General features: G+C 45.3%; 1 protein-coding gene across 2 annotated transcripts in view; it reads right to left on the bottom strand.

Annotated features, from left to right (window-relative positions):
* FBXL7 (F-box and leucine rich repeat protein 7) overlaps positions 1 to 15,862 on the bottom strand; it is a 393,749-nt gene that overhangs the window by 284,392 nt on the left and 93,495 nt on the right. For both annotated transcript variants that reach the window (XM_058715989.1, XM_058715997.1), the window contains one exon: positions 3,932 to 4,021. In XM_058715989.1, coding sequence (XP_058571972.1) covers positions 3,932 to 4,021 — 90 coding nt within the window. The remainder of the gene's footprint in view (positions 1 to 3,931; positions 4,022 to 15,862) is intronic.

The following is a 15,862-nucleotide window of genomic DNA, read 5'->3' as shown; positions in this document are numbered from 1 at the left end:
AGCAACACAACTGGAAAGAATTAAGCTGTGGCTTACGAAGCTGGAATGCAGATTTTGTTGGGAAAAATGGAACGTTTCCAGCTTTCTACACTTGAACCCAAACCCCCGACAGTGTCAGGAAATCAGGAACTTAAACTGTCACATGAAATATAATGGGCTTTAAAGAAGGCCTATACCATTTATCAAGGAGAAAACACTGCAGGCTGCCAATTCCTGAATAGGGGTGTGGCTTTAGAATCACAAAATTAAAATGCACGAAGCTTTCGCCAGAGATTTTGGAACGGAAGGCTACCACTTAGGTAAAAAATACCACTGTCTGTGGGATTGAAACCAAATTGTATCACCATCTGTGCCCATCATGCATAGGAGAGGAGCCTTATGACCCAAAGTGAAAGAGTGGGAACAACAGATAGACAGCAAGGACATAAAGTCCTTACACTGATTAGAGTCAGTAAATGTGACCGATGTCTCAACTATTAGGCTTGGTGGCTCAAAACATAAATCGAAGCTAAAGTTAGAGACTCTTCAGGAAAAGCTTAAAAAAAAAAAAAGGTTTTGAAAAACGTGTGGGTCTATCATCTCTCATGTCTTGCAGAACTTTCCAGGAGAGTATGTTCTCTGAGGAGTCCACTCTGACCAGACACCACGCTCTGGGCTGTGAACACTACTCGTCCAGGGACTCCTCATGATCCTTTCAGGGCTGTTCTGGCCCCAAGGCCAGAGCATCTCAGGAGAAGCTTTCGGCCAGCGGCCCTGCACTTTGGATGGCCAAGACCCATTCTCCTAAGGGGTCTTCTCAGCCCTGTTCGGGACTTCTTCCCCGAGGTGGGGGGCAGCATTTTTCAAAGAATAGTTCGTGACGATTTAGATGGCGGTCTTCAGGTCACGCAGAAGCCACAACTCCCAACTCCCCTGTCATGTGTATGCTTCAGTGAGTTTTAGTAATGTACCGTGCTGTGCAACTTGCACCACGATCCAATTTTAGAACCCCGTCATCTCCCTAGTAAGTCCCTCGTGTCTGTCACAGTCAGTGACTATCTCTACCACCAGCCCCAGGGAAGCGCATGTTATGTGAGTGCCCTTCCCTCTCCTCAGCTCCCACGTCCTCAGTTCATGTGCCAACAGGCATCGCATGGATTACCTACACGCTTCCCAGTAGGAGACGATGACTCTGCTGTCCGCCGTCTGGTGGAGGCTGGGCACAAAGGCGCCTGTGCGTGCACATGCTCCACGCTGGCCGGGAAATTGACGTGATACCTTCCCCATCCAGCCCAACAGGGAAAGGTCCAGCCCTGCTCCAAAAGGCTCCCAACCCAGCTATTACCGGTATGGCCACGGCTTTCAAAGGCTGCAGGAAAACTGAATACGGTCCTTCACCACATACCCCATTTTTATAAATCGCTATCACTCAGACCTTGAAACTGATGATCCTGCCTGTGTTTCTTGAAGAGGATATCGGGAAATTCAGAGGGAAAACAACCTTAAGAGGATCAACCGTGGGAGAAAATGACGATAGTCAAACCGCTTCTGGAAAGCCAGTTACACCACTCACCCAATATTAACAAGACAGGTTAAACACAGTTCTCGAAACGGTGGGAAGAGAAGCAGAGACGCATTTTTTTAATTGGCTCCTCTGTGGCACATGTAAGAAACTGGCGTCCAGTCTCTGTTTCTTTGCCAGCACACCGCACACCGTGGTCACCAGGTGCTTTCTAGTAGGAGCAAACATGTGTACGACTGGACAAATCCGCTCTGGAGGTCACGGAAGGTGACACCCTAATCCTGAGGGGTGGATCAGGATTCTGTCACCTGCGCTTTGAGAAAATTAGCATTACTGTCGTGCTCCCATCTTGAAAAACCAGGCTGATAGTGAGACCGTTCTGCAGCAAACCTCCCTACGATGCATTTTAATTGTAAATGATACCCATGCCAAATTCATTTTAAAATATGTTTTTGATTCATTGATTAAAAAACAGTAGCAAAATGGATTCATACATAGGAATACTAAAAAACACTTAATTTTGCAGACATGCAAAAAAAATGGACAGGATCTCTCCTAGGGATGGGGTCCAGCCACTTAAGAGCTGGAAAAAACAGTGCTATTAATTTAGCTCCGTTGCTAAAAACGATTTCACCTGAACATTGACTTTTCCCATTTTTCTCCTGAATTTACTCTCAGAATGGTAGAAAATGCATTGTGACAAAAATATATAAAACACTGGCTGGGCCTGCATCAAAAGAATCTTCCTAAGGAAAAGGCAGAATAAAATGAAAATTTTAAATCCCTGTGGAGTCGGGGGTTTTTTTGAAGCATAAAAAGCAGGCATTTTTAATGCATGAAGCCCCACAGTCCCTTCCCCCAACCCTTTCACCAATGTCCATACAGTTTTGTATTTTCCATTTTTGAAAAGAGAAAAGAGTAATATGAGAATGTAAATCTGGGGACAGAAACACACAGGCATTATCAACGTAGAGTCTTAACTTTCTATTTTCACAGCCACTCAAATTAGCCAAACTATGACTATGACAAAATTAACTGTAATCACGATGGAAAGAAGTGATCACCTTACAAAACGTACATTTTTGATTACAGAAGACCGTAAATCAGTTATGTTGAAGTGATTTCCACTCGGGCTCCTAAGAACGGAGGCCTCAAAAGCAAATGTCTAGAATCAATTTACTTGACTTGCCCATTACCTTAATCGAATTTCAAGAATGACCTAATGCTCGTATTTGAATTAACAGGCAGAAAATTAAAATTGGATTTCTACCTGGTGCTTCGCTGCTCTGAGAAGAACCCCCCACTCTGTTCGCCTCACCATGTTGGTAAAACAACGCTAAGGCATTTATACACCAGGGAATATAACCCGTTATAAAATCTCTTTATACATCAGCCATTTGAAACACAGCAAGTCAAAGAATGCCCAAAGAGGAGACACGCACAGCAGAGACCAGCCATCATCGTTCATGCACACGCTGTCATACAGGAGCAACCAACATCAGGTCAATGGTACGCTTCCCAATATTGCAAGCAGCTTAAATGAAGCCTCCAAACAAAGCCTGGAAATGTACTCCCACACACCCTGCACACTTCAAGGAAGCAGGCTGCACACCCTGTCATGAACATCAGCCGACACCTCACAGATGTCTTACACTGGACCTGCGTTCAACAATTAATTTAGAAAGAACTCTTCTTCAGAAAGAAAAAAACTCACTTAATTGTGTTTCACATTAAAATAAAAACAACTAATTCCATAACTGAGTCAACCAGCCACTAACTAACTACCACAGGAACGGTCATTTCCACACCCAAGTAATGACACAAAAGCTTCCGGACTACGCAAAGCAATTAATTCCAACATCTGTTACTACATATAGTGAAATTCTGTATCAAGACCATCAGTGGAACGAATCTTTGTCCTGAGAGGCAGGAATTTCCACTTATTCTTTACGTAATCAAACAAATCTCTTTTTCCTACTTCCAAATATTGGTTAGTTCAAATTCTACAAATCACATGATCGTGACCTTCCGTTGCCAAAATCCTGAATTCCGAGTGTGCCTATTTTGAAAGCTCTTCCAGGAACTTTCAACTACAGCACAAGAATTTGACAATCCTAGTGTTTTCCACGCTGAAAAACAGGATCTATAACGTCACGGAGGCTCGCCCAAAGTGAACCTATTATATATTCACAAAATAACAGCACTGCCTTAGAATTGAGACACTTAAATCCTATCGAAACCCCTTTATTGGGCAGCAGCAGCAAAGCAGCAAAAAAGAAACTCGAGAAACCCTCCACCTTCTTCATTTTTAAGAATCTCATATGCTCCCACTCGGTAGAACAGAACTGAGACTCACACATTTTATTTGTCTTCCAAAAATAGCCAGCACTGTGAACACAGGGAGAGAGATAATGAAGACCAGATGCCTACCTTCACTGGTAGCCACATTCTTCTGGGCTTGGGTCGGCGTGTGATCTGTACTTGAACTCACGTCGGATGAGATGCTTGAGCTGCCTTTGCCTAGAGCAAACAGGAATGAGCAGCTTTTGAGTTTTGTGATTTCAGAACCGGACCATGCCTTCTACTCTGTCCCATACCAAGTCATATCACTTGTTTCCAAGAAAGGAGCCATAATACCAAGTATGGAGTTTATTAGGTTTCCTGCCTTATGCATTAAATATCTGACCCATGTAAGAGTGGAACTAAAGCCCTATTATAATATGGCTTGACTGTAAACTCAGACAAGATTATAAAACATACGATACCGTAATTTCATTTTGGCATGCACGTGAGTAAGTAAGGACATGTGGGAAACACATCCACGGCATTAATTTTTTATTTGCAACTATAAACTATACATTTCCCAGCAAAGGACAAAAGCACATCTAAGAATGAGGCATTACCCAAATAATAAGAGCCTGCTAGCTCCAAATAGTTGTGGCATCTTTTCTTTTTATGTTTATTTATTTTTGAGAGCAAGAGAGACAGAGCACAAGCGGGGGGAGGGGCAGAGAGAGGGAGACACAGAATCTGCAGAAGACTCCAGGCGCTGAGCTGTCAGCACAGAGCCCGAGGCGGGGCTCGAACTCACCAACTGTGAGATCATGACCTGGGCAGAAGTCAGACGCTTAACCGACTGAGTCACCCAGGCGCCCCTATTCTTCTTTTAAAATAAACATATACATTAATAGTGCTAAACATTCTCAAAATGTCACACGAGAGTCTGAAAATACGAAGCTGACTCACGGCCTCATGAAGGAAGTGCCAGTGACTGGCAGTGAGCAGAATTCTAAGATAACTCGCGTGGTACCTGCTACAGACGGAACGTGTCCGACTGCCCCCCCCCCCACCACCAATTCATCTTAAAACCTAACTCCCAATGGGATGGTATTAGGAGATGGGACCTTTCGAAGGGTATTAGATCATGAGGGTGGAGCCCTCATGAATGAGACTAAAAGAGACGCCAGACATCTCCCTTGGTCTTTCCATGTTATGAAGACACTGGAGAAAGACAGGCATCTGTGAACCAGGAGAAGGGTCTTACCAGACACCTCGATCTTGGGCTTTTCAGCCACCAGGGCTGTAAGAACTAAACTTCTGTTGTTATAAACCACTAGTCTATGGTATTTTTTAAATAAATTTGTTTGTTTGTTTATGTATTTATTTATTTATTTTGAGAGAGAGAGAGAGAGAGAGAGAGAGAGAGAGAGAGACAGCAGAAGCAGGAGAGGGACAGAGAGAGGGGGGCAGAGAATCCCAAGCAGGCTCCCCACTGTCAGTGCAGAGTCTGATGCGGGGCTCAAACTGATCAACCATGAGACCATGACCTGAGCTGAAATCAAGACTCAGGGCTCCAACCCATGAGCCTTGAGATCATGACCCAAGACAAAATCAAGAGTCGGAAGCTTAACAGACTGAGCCACCCAGGCGCCCCTATGGTATTTTGTTGTAGCAACTTCAACAGGCTAAGTTAGCTGGTGCTCATGGCATGTGCTTAGTAATCTGTTCCCTTGAGCGTGGGTAGAACCTGTAACCTCTAAGCAACAAATATGGTAAATATGAGGGGGTGTTGAAGATGCAATTAAATTCCCCAATCACTTGGCTTTGATCAAAAGGGAGATCATCCTGGGTGGGCCTGGCCTAAATAGGTAAGCTCTTTCCAAGAGTCTAGAGGAAAGAGACCCTGCCCATTGGCCCCAAAGAAGCAAGCAGCTGTGAGTTCTACCGCTGCAAGGGAAACGAATTCGGCCAACACCTGCACGAGCATGGAAGAGACCCCAAGCCTCAGAGGAGCCACAGCCCTGGCCAATGTCTTGACTACATCTCTGTGACATCCTGAACAAAGCTCCCAGCAGATCCTGGCCCAGATTTCCATCACCAGGGAACTGTCGGATAATAGATGTATCCTGTGTCCCGCTGCTCTGAAGTTTGTGGTGACTTGTCACACGGCGATAGAAAACTAATATAATGACCATCCAATTCTATCACAAATGCGCTCTTCTCGCTTAGCAAGTTAGGATCAAAACCCTTACATGCAACTGAGAAACACGTTCCCTGCGCAGTGATACGTGCCCTAGTTTCGTGGAGTGCAGTCACATCTAAAAACAGAGTAGAAAGTACAAAGGCACTTCAACTTAGGAGCTTCGGGGATTTGCTTGTGAATGTTGAGAGTACTGGAACAAGCCAAGTTCATGGGTGATATCACCTGAGCAGGGAAGTCAAAAGGCTGTTGTCTCCTTTCAGCACTGCCCGTTGTTCACTGTGACTCCTGACTCTGAAACAAGTCTGTCATTCCAGTTGTCCCGGCCCATTTCCCATCTTCCACGCTCAGAGTTAGCCAAGGTGACGCATAACTCTCCATGAGTTTGTGTCTAGCCCAATTTTGTGGCCTGGCGGTGGTCGCCATTTATCTGCCACAGTCCACCTTTGGACAGGGTTGACACGTTGGATGGGGTGTGTAGTTTGAAGCCTGCCGACCTGCTCTCTGACCTCAGTCAGCCCCTACTCGTTTTTGACCTTGGCCACTCATTTCTCCTCCAGGAGGCTCAGTGTCCACATGTGGTAAGAGAGATGGGTGGACTGATTCCCAGCAGCTTGGATAATCTGTGATCCTAGGAGTCCCTCACAGTGCTCCTCAAACCCGAGCAATGCCAACACTCCCTTTGATACGGCAAAAAGCATTATTGCCCACCACTGATGGAGACTTACATTATTTTTAGTATATTGGTATTTAGCAATGCACAAATGGAAAGCTAGAAATAAACTCCATACACTTTAACCCTGATTCAACAATGAGACCAAAACAAAGTAACAAATTGAACACGAAAACAAGAAAGCCCATAAAATTCAAATTAACGGCATTAATTTCATGTGGTAGATGATGTTATTTTGCAGAGATTAAATTGCCTTTCAAAATGTTAATACAGTACGGGCTGCAAAAGCGAATGTTCTCTGGGTTAGGGCATGTCCGTGCTCCCCCTGGCCCGTGTGAGGGCTCAGGTGAGCACCACTTTCTTCCATCCAGAATCGGGAGTCCTCCCTCCCAGAGCAGGAAGACAGGTCACTGGGCCTTCACTCCGTCTGTTTTACTCATGATCTTTAAGTCTTCTCCTCTTTTATTCCTTATTGGCCCCTAGGCATTGAAATAGAACTCCTATCTTAAAAGATAGGCGTAAACTTGGACAATGAAATCTTGTGGCAGGACTCATCCATAAAGGGGAACCAGGATACAACGATTTATTATTTTCATGCCTGTCATCAAAACGAAAGCCCAAAGCAAAATAAATTCTAGAGGAAATTCTCAGACAGGTCTGAAAACAGAATGCAGACCCCCTCAGGGGACCACAAACTCCAATTTAAGAAATGCTGGTCTATGAAGAATGGGAAGAGGCTAAGAAAACAAATAATATTATCAATGATATTAATAATAACAGCTATGTATACTGTGCTGTGTAGCCTAATAAATATTTTCTTCATCACATATTGACTGTGCCCTGCGGCTATGTTTTGCAATCACTTTTTCATTACTGCCCTCCCCCCCAAGGAACCTTGTTAGACATTTCTCCCAATTACCCCAAAAGATATTGTAATACCACCAATATACTATATATGTTATGCACTGCATATATACCTCTGCTTTTTACATTAAATGGGGTTCTCCCCCCCCATCAAGAACCATTTTTTGTCCCTTTGAGAATATATATCCTTTGACAGTAAAACACTGAGTATTTAACGAATTAACTAATTAAGGAAAGCAAGAGCATAGAGAAATGCAGTCCTTTCTTGTTATTCATGGTAGTTATGTTCTATAAAGCCACCCCAAACCATGCAATGACAAGAGCGGGTCATTGCTTCTAGGGGAAAGACAGGGTTAGCTTTCTGCCAGCTGCTGGACACAACATTTTTGTCCACCCGTCAATACATACCCTTGTTTCATGTGTGTTTCTATTTAAAGACACCTTATACTGTTGATTGATTCGCACTGAACTTGAGGCCAACAGAGCTATACCTCAAGCTTAAGTGAACCTTATCTAATAATACATGTGAGACACCTCCCAACCTTCTCACACCTGGGAACGTTAGACAGCTCTTCAGCATAACACTTGAAGGCCACCTTAGATAGTGAAACCACCAAAGAAATGCACACGAATCGAAAAACATGGTGGTCAATAAGGCTGCAAAAAGGACATTTAGTCACAGCCGAAGAGCCAAAACAAGAAGACAGGCATCACCTTGTTCATCCCCAGCTGGGGACATGCACGTTGGGAGACTCAGATTTTCCTCACTCTGTTCATGTCCGCAAATGACCACGAAAACATGTATTGATTTGGGGGTTACAAATAAATTTCAGCAAGTAGACACATTTCCAAATATGGAATTCACAAATAGTGAGCATCAACTTATATAATCTTGTATTAAATATGGTTTCGCAGCTTTCATGTGGACCGGAGGGAGTATAGTCTGTAAATGACAAATCTCACATGTGGATTTGTAATTTACTGGTCTGAGGATTCAATAAAAATAACCCAGAAACAGCACTTAGGAAATACTCCACGAATCTTAGAATAAGTTCATATTTTGGATGCTATTAATATGCTCTTTGTTTCTACCCTGCTTCTGGAAACATAACCATCTCCCCAGTGAGTTCAGGAAAAAGGTGTATGTTTCGGGGTGGGAAACTTATAACAGAAATGTTACAGGAGGAACTCAAGAAGGAATGGAGGAGGTCGTATGTGTCAAAAACAGGAATTAGAAGTACAACAATGTTCTTGCAAGCCAAGCTATGGCCTGAGAAAGATCATCCTACATTTCTTACCTTCAGACAATGTGTGGTTGAATAACTGCTGTCTACACCTTGGCCAAGTTGACACATAAAACTGTCCATCAGTGTCAGACCACAAGAGTTTTAATTCCATATCTACCAGTTCCAAGCAACGTGTCCAGGAGAAAATCTCTCTAATTCTCTAACGTTCATTGTCTTTATCCATAAAGTGGGGATAAATGCAAAAAAAAAAAAAAAAAAACAAACACTACCCATTTCCTCTATAAATGGGGGATTGTATCCACCCTTCAGTGTTTGGGGACGTTGCTAGGAGGAATAAACGGGATCCGGCTGGTGAAGCATTCGATCATGCCCATGGCTGTCAAGAGCCCACCCTGTGATTGTTTAGTACTGACCCATTTATTACAGCCTAATTTGTATCAGGAAACAGGAAATGAAATTTAAAACACTAATTATTATTACACCATTACATGGATATATAGTAGTAAATAAATATTACACATCCACGTAAATTAAATTATACATACTTTATATAGCTGGCGAAAATCCCTCTGGTATGAGCAAGGCTGATAATTCTGCTATCTGACTGCTTTATGTAACTACGTGAAAGTCTGTGTATTTGATCAATGGCCAAAACCCTCATTAGGGGTTATGAGCATATCAGAACTACACCTGTTAGACTTGGTAAAGAACCATGTTACGCTTTATTAAATGTCCTCCCAATTGGGCTAAAGGCCCCAAAATGAGGATAGTGGAACCAACAACTAGGTATCAGATACAAATACACACCAAAGCAAGTGAAAACTAACTAGTGTGCTGATATTGGTCGATGTTATTTGTACCAGATTAACATACATACATGTAATTCTCAGTCACAGTATAGCGAAACTAGTCAGCTGATTGATTACCCCGGTCAGTTGGGACACACTGTTAATCCGGGGATGTTAGCAGAAGAAAGTGCTGGTCCTCTATTCCAGCCATGCTGTGAGAGCGTGCCAGGTTTCCACAGTGTTTGAGGAGAAAGACCATGTTCATTAAATGGGAATCCTCTAATGGAGAACGATTTTAAATCTCTTAAAGTTCCCATGCGTAAAACCTGCAAAACTAAGTCTCTTCTCGCTTTTCCTTCCCAGTGCCCAGGCTGATTTTGTAAATGCAGGTATTTAAAACAAGACAGTCAGACATTCCACTGTCATTTATTGATAATACGAGAAGGTAAAGGGTAGAAGAGACCAGATCAATCGATACATGACAAAAAAAAAAATGAACCAAGGGATCCTACGGTTTTGAACATTCTTAAGAGTCCAAGAAATTACCTGCAAAATTGATTCCTTATATAACTTCCAGATTATATGCATTGAATTCATTCCTGTGGGTTTCAGCCATGGACTTCGGATATGAAATCCACAAACCAGAATGTGGGCCCACGTGGGGGTCTTAGCCCGCTACATTTCCTGTTCCTCTCAGGTACCTTCTTTTCAAGCTGCTGTTGGCACACCCTGAGAACATGGTTTAAATACTAAATGTCTACACCAAATGAAAGAGAATTCTTTGTAATATCTCAAAATTAGATCACAGGAGTGGTGGGGCATATTTGTATGTTGAACTCACTGTTATTTTCCTGATTGTTACCGTGAGATACTTTCTTATCTTCCTTGATCCACAGTTCAAGGGTCTATACATACAGAATAATAATATTAGTTACCTCAAAGAATGATCCGGCTTAATCCCCAGCCCAGGTGCATACAGGGTTTGAAAAAGAAACTTGTATCATGAAAGTGTATTAGTCCTTTCAGGCCACAGGGGAGAGAGAGATTTAACAGAGGAATTCTCCAGAGTCAGAAATCTTGAAGTAGAGGGAAATGAGGGATCGGATCCTGAACTTTCTGCTTTATTTTATTATGAGCAAAAATCAGTCGATGGTGCCCTCTGTATTTGCTTCTCCCCCAGGGAAGACCGCAACAGGGGATGAAGAGGGTAAGAGGAAGAAAGGAAAGGAAGCAGAAGGGCAAACGTGAGTCCCGGTTCTCTTTTCATTTCAAGCCATTTAATGTCCTAACTAATATCTTCCTTCCTCCACTTTCCCAAAGCACCTAGCAACTGATCTCAGGGCCACTCAGCAGGATACCGGCATCTATAACGTGTTGGCGGTCCAGGGCAGGGCTGGAAAACAAGACAGTTAAGTGAACACCTGCTTCACACCCCGGAGGTGTGCCGGTCCCTTCCTGCTGAGACGCTGTCACTCTTACAGGTTTATATTCAGCCTAAGAGAAGCCAAGGACGCTTTTCAGCGTTTTTCTCAATTGCTAAGAGAGGCGACGTCCACCCCAACACAAGATCTGGTTCAGAGCGGGGGCATTCTTTAAGTCCACGAAAAATAGGTACAACATAACATCTGCCAGAAAATGTAACTATTTTTAAGCGTACGATGTAGCAGCATTATTTACCTTCACGATGTTGTACAACCATCACCTACTATTTCCAAAACTGTGCATCACCTGACACAGAAATCCTGCATCCAGGAAGTAGGAAGTCCCCACTCCACCCTCCCCCAGCTGCCGGTAACCTCTGATCTGCTTTCTCTCCCTGTGAGGTAGCCTGTTCTGGATACATTCTCTAAGGGGAATAATATAATATTTGTCCTTTTGTGTCTGGCTTACTTCACTTTTGCAAGGTTCATCCGGGTTTTAGCACGAGTCGGCACGACATTCCTTTTTACGGCTGAATAATATTTCATTGCGTGTATCTACCTATTTATCTATTTCTCTCTTGAGGATGGGCTTGTCTACCTACTCTTCCTTGGGCTATTGCGGATAATGCTGCAATGACAGGGTGCTGGCTTCCACCGCTTGTGGCTTTGGACTCTCAAACTTCTGGTGCATGTTGTTTCCAGCCGAAATCAGATCCCGAGAGCTGTGGCTGGAGCAGGCGAACAAAGTACACAGAGTTCTTCCAGGAGAGAAACACGGGACAACCCCGCTGCTGAGTCAGCAGCTCCCTGACAGGCCTGCCGCACTCCCAGGAACGGAACGTCAGGCGGTGATACGGGGTGTGTTATGTTACCCCCAGGCAGGGCTGGATGACTGCTGCCGCCAGTAGCGATGAATCGAGAACAGAAAACCAGCTCGCCGCACAGATGCTAAGAGAGCAGACACAGAGAGGCACAGAAAGGGCTTGGGGATCCAGACACACACCTGCGGCAGGGGCTCTGCCCTTGGAAGGCCTGCGAGGCTCAGACTGCACGCTTGGGGGCCGCCCCCTTCTCCCCAGATGGAGACTGTCTACACTCTCTCTCTAGGAAAGGCAAGAGCTTCTGCCTCAAGCAATTCAGGGCAGGAGGGGGTGTAGGGGTCCCACTCCCAAGTCACGGGAGCGAAACCACGACGTGAAATGCAAGGCCAGGGCTTACCCACACACGACCCTGGAGGAGACCGATCACTGAAGTGGTGTTAGCTTGGACGCCCAGGGCTAAAAAGGGGCAGAATTAGATAGAAATGTAAGTTGATCAGCAATCGTTCACTGCACACCCTGTCGTTCTTTTTCTTGGGGGAAGAAAGAAGCCACACTCAGAGAAAAATCTCAATTAAAACCCACCATTTCTGCACGCCTGCGGAAGGCTGTGATAAAGAAAAAGAAAGGGGCATGACCGTGACACAGTCCTCTCCAATCCACGGAAGGTGGCAGACAGCCACGTGTGGGCCCAAAGCACAGTGCATGGTGCCAGAGGGCGTGGAGCCTGGCGGCAGGCTGCTGGAATAAACCCGAATCTTGGCTTCACTGCCAGCTGAATGGTGGAGCTTCAGGCAGCTTTCCGGACGTCTGAGCACCACAGTGACCCCATCTTTAAAGTGGGACGTTGGGAAATAGAAACTCACAGGGAGCAGCTGTGAGAATAAAATGACAAAGGGCCATTGCTTATCGTGGCATGTACGTATAAAAGGTACTTAATACCTGCTAGCTGTTCTTAACCATCTTCCCTATCGATATCCTCAATCAATAACTCAGTTTAATTCAGCAACGACGTGTGAAAGCTACTGCACGCAAAGGACTGTGATTGTGGAAAACGCAGGACGGTTTTGCATTGGGGTGGGGAGAGAAACCACAGGCACATGAATAGAACTGAACATAAACACAGTATATTAAGTTTCCGAATCAGATCATTGAGTGACATCCCCAAATACTATTTGATTTGCGGAGTTTCACTGCTGTTTAGCGTGGCTGCTTTTTCCACATACATAATGACATTAAAAATATGCAGAGTCGGGAGCCTGGGCGGCTCAGTCGGTTGAGCGTCCAGCTTCGGCTCAGGTCATGATCTCGCAGTTCATGAGTTCGAGCCCTGCCACAGAGCCTAGAGCCTGCTTGAGATTCTGTGTCTCCCTCTCTCTCTCTATCCCTCCCTTGTTCATGCTCTCTCTCTCTCTCTCAAAAATTAAAAAAAAAATTAAAAAATTAAAAATAAATAAATATGTAGATTAATTGAAATCAATCCTATTTGTTTTCTCTACGGTATCCTCAGCTCCATGTGGGTAGATCCCTTAACCTCCAAAGCAAGCCTGTGCTTGGCCTATTATGGGCACTCAGTACACATGTTAAATGAGTTGGCATAAGAGGAAGGTCCTAAGTGAATACGCAGGAAATTTCTTTCTTTTTCCTTTTTTGGGAGAGAGCACGAGTGTGCGCACCAGTGGGGGAGGGGCAGAGAGCGAGGGAGGGAGAGACAGAGAGAGAGGGAGGGAGAATCTTAAGCAGGCTCCAGGGCAGAGCCCAACTCAGGGCTGGATCTCACCACCGTGAGATCACGAGCTGAGACGAGATCAAAAGTGGGATGCTTAACCGACTGAGCCCCCAGGCACCTCTGGAAATTTATTTCTAATGGAATGGCCCCCTTCCTGTAATGTTTCCTAGTAAGCACTGTCCCTTCCTTACAGACGCCACTCAAATCTACGTTGGCCCAGAGGAGTCTTTACACAATGGCGATGTGTTGAGTGTGCAAAACAGAACTCGGAAAACTCACGCGGATTCCCAGTGACGACACAGAACACAGTAAGCTGTACTAGCTTTCTGTGGCCGCTGTTAACAAATTGCCGCTGACCACGTGGCCGAAAGTAACAGAAATTTCCTGCCTCACAGTCTTGGAGGCTGAAGGTCTGAAACCGAGGGATTCGGTCAATTCTCCAAGAGGAAGACCCTGCCCCATGCCTCTCTCCTAGCTTCTGCTCGTCGCTGGCAATCCTTGGCGCTCCTCAGCTTGCGGGACAAAACTCCAATCTCTGCCTCAGTCATCCTGTGGCCATCTTCCCTCCATGTGTCTCCGGGCCCCTTGTCATCAAGGCACCAGCTACAAGGGTCCAGCCCACTCCGGTGTGCCCTTATCTTAACTGCTTACATCTGCACTGACCCGATTCCCAAATAAGGTCCCATGCTGATGCTCCAGGAAGGACCGGAAGCAGAGGGGTGTGTGTGTGTGTGTGTGGAGGGAGAGGAGGGCCACTTGGCAACCCGCTAGATTTTCCAACACCATTTTCTGAAGAATTGAACACAAAGCAGAAAACCCCGCCCTGAGTCTCTCATACAAGCATTTACTCAAGTCCTGTTGCCCGGCAATGTTGCTGCGGGTGCAAAAGATTAGCAAGCAGGGCTCCTGGGTGGCTCAGGGGGTTAAGTGTCCGGCTTCAGCTCAGGTCATGATCTCACGGTTCGTGAGTTCGAGCCCCGCATCGGGCTCTGCCCTGACAGTGTGGTGCCTGCTTGAGACTCTCTCTCTCTCTCTCTCTCTCTCTCTCTCTCTCTCTCTTTTCTCCCTCTCTCTGCCCCCACTCCACTTGCACTCATTCTCTCACTCTCTCTCTCTCAAAGTAAATACACTTTAAAGATCAGCAAGTACAACTTAATGCACCCTGGAATGCAAGAAGCCCTAAAAGAAAGGGTCTCCCAGCTCGTGAAAAAGCAAGCACTTAGCACACCATCACGGGGGGTTTTCAGTTGAAAAGGCCGGGCAATATTTCACTAAAGGCACCACCGCAGAGCCCGCTTCCCTGAGCCTCACAGCCACTTACGGGCCTTCAGGCAAGTCCACGAGAGTTAACGCAGATGTCAGCCGACGGAGACACAGATGCCGCCTTCGCTGACAGATGGGGCCTCACAGCTGGGCTTCTGAGCAGGGTACCGAGAGGATGGGACCTCGGACAGGCTCAAGGGTACGTGCACCAGCACCAGAATTTCCATTGTGCTCTAAGTCGCCCAAAAGACGTTTTTATACTAATGGCAGCATCACTGTAATTTGTACCACTGATTTCCTCCAAAGACCACGAGCGGACTGCGTCTGCCTGAACGTGACGCGCGAGGAAACAGGGGAGCTCTTTCTGAAGTTCAGCGCTGTTTCCACGTGATCTGGGCACGGCTTCACAGCCACGTGATCATTTCCTGGCATCCAGAGCCTCTGGTGCCAACAAATGCACGACCGCGTCTTCTAATTCACCCTCTCACTCATTCATTCATCCAACATGCCGCGTGCCAGGAGCCCGTCTTAGACACCATTCCATGATCAAGCATCTTGGTGGCAGAGGACCTTGAGAGCAGGGAAAGAGCGGAGAGAACACCAACTTTACCTTTCAGCGGAGAGTCTACTGAAGGAACAGGCAGCAACATCCTCTGAGTCTTTGTGGCTTTCTGTGGCTCAGCCCATCAAAAATTAGTAACAGACCTTTGTACCCTATGGCCACTGATTGATTTCAGAATTAAAAAAATTTTTTTTAATGTTTATTTATTTTTGAGAGAGAGAGACAGAATGTGAGTAGGTTAGGGGCAGAGACAGAGGGAGACACAGAAGCAGAAAGCAGGCTCCAGGCTCTGAGCTGTCTCAGCACAGAGCCCGACGCAGGGCTCGAACTCACGAGCTGTGAGATCATCACCTGAGCCGAAGTCAGACGCTCAACCGACTGAGCCACCCAGGCGCCCCCGATGTCAGAATTTTTATACAAAGCACATTTATAAGTGTTTACCTTAATTATCACTGATGATCAATGTAAATTGGTGCAAGTTCTGAATAATAAATTCTTAAAAGGCATCGATTCTCC

Source organism: Neofelis nebulosa, chromosome 1 (assembly GCF_028018385.1).
Source record: "Neofelis nebulosa isolate mNeoNeb1 chromosome 1, mNeoNeb1.pri, whole genome shotgun sequence".
NCBI classification, from domain to species: Eukaryota; Metazoa; Chordata; class Mammalia; order Carnivora; family Felidae; genus Neofelis; species Neofelis nebulosa.
The sequence above is the reverse complement of the archived record's forward strand: the minus strand, read 5'-3'. Positions and strand labels throughout refer to the sequence as shown.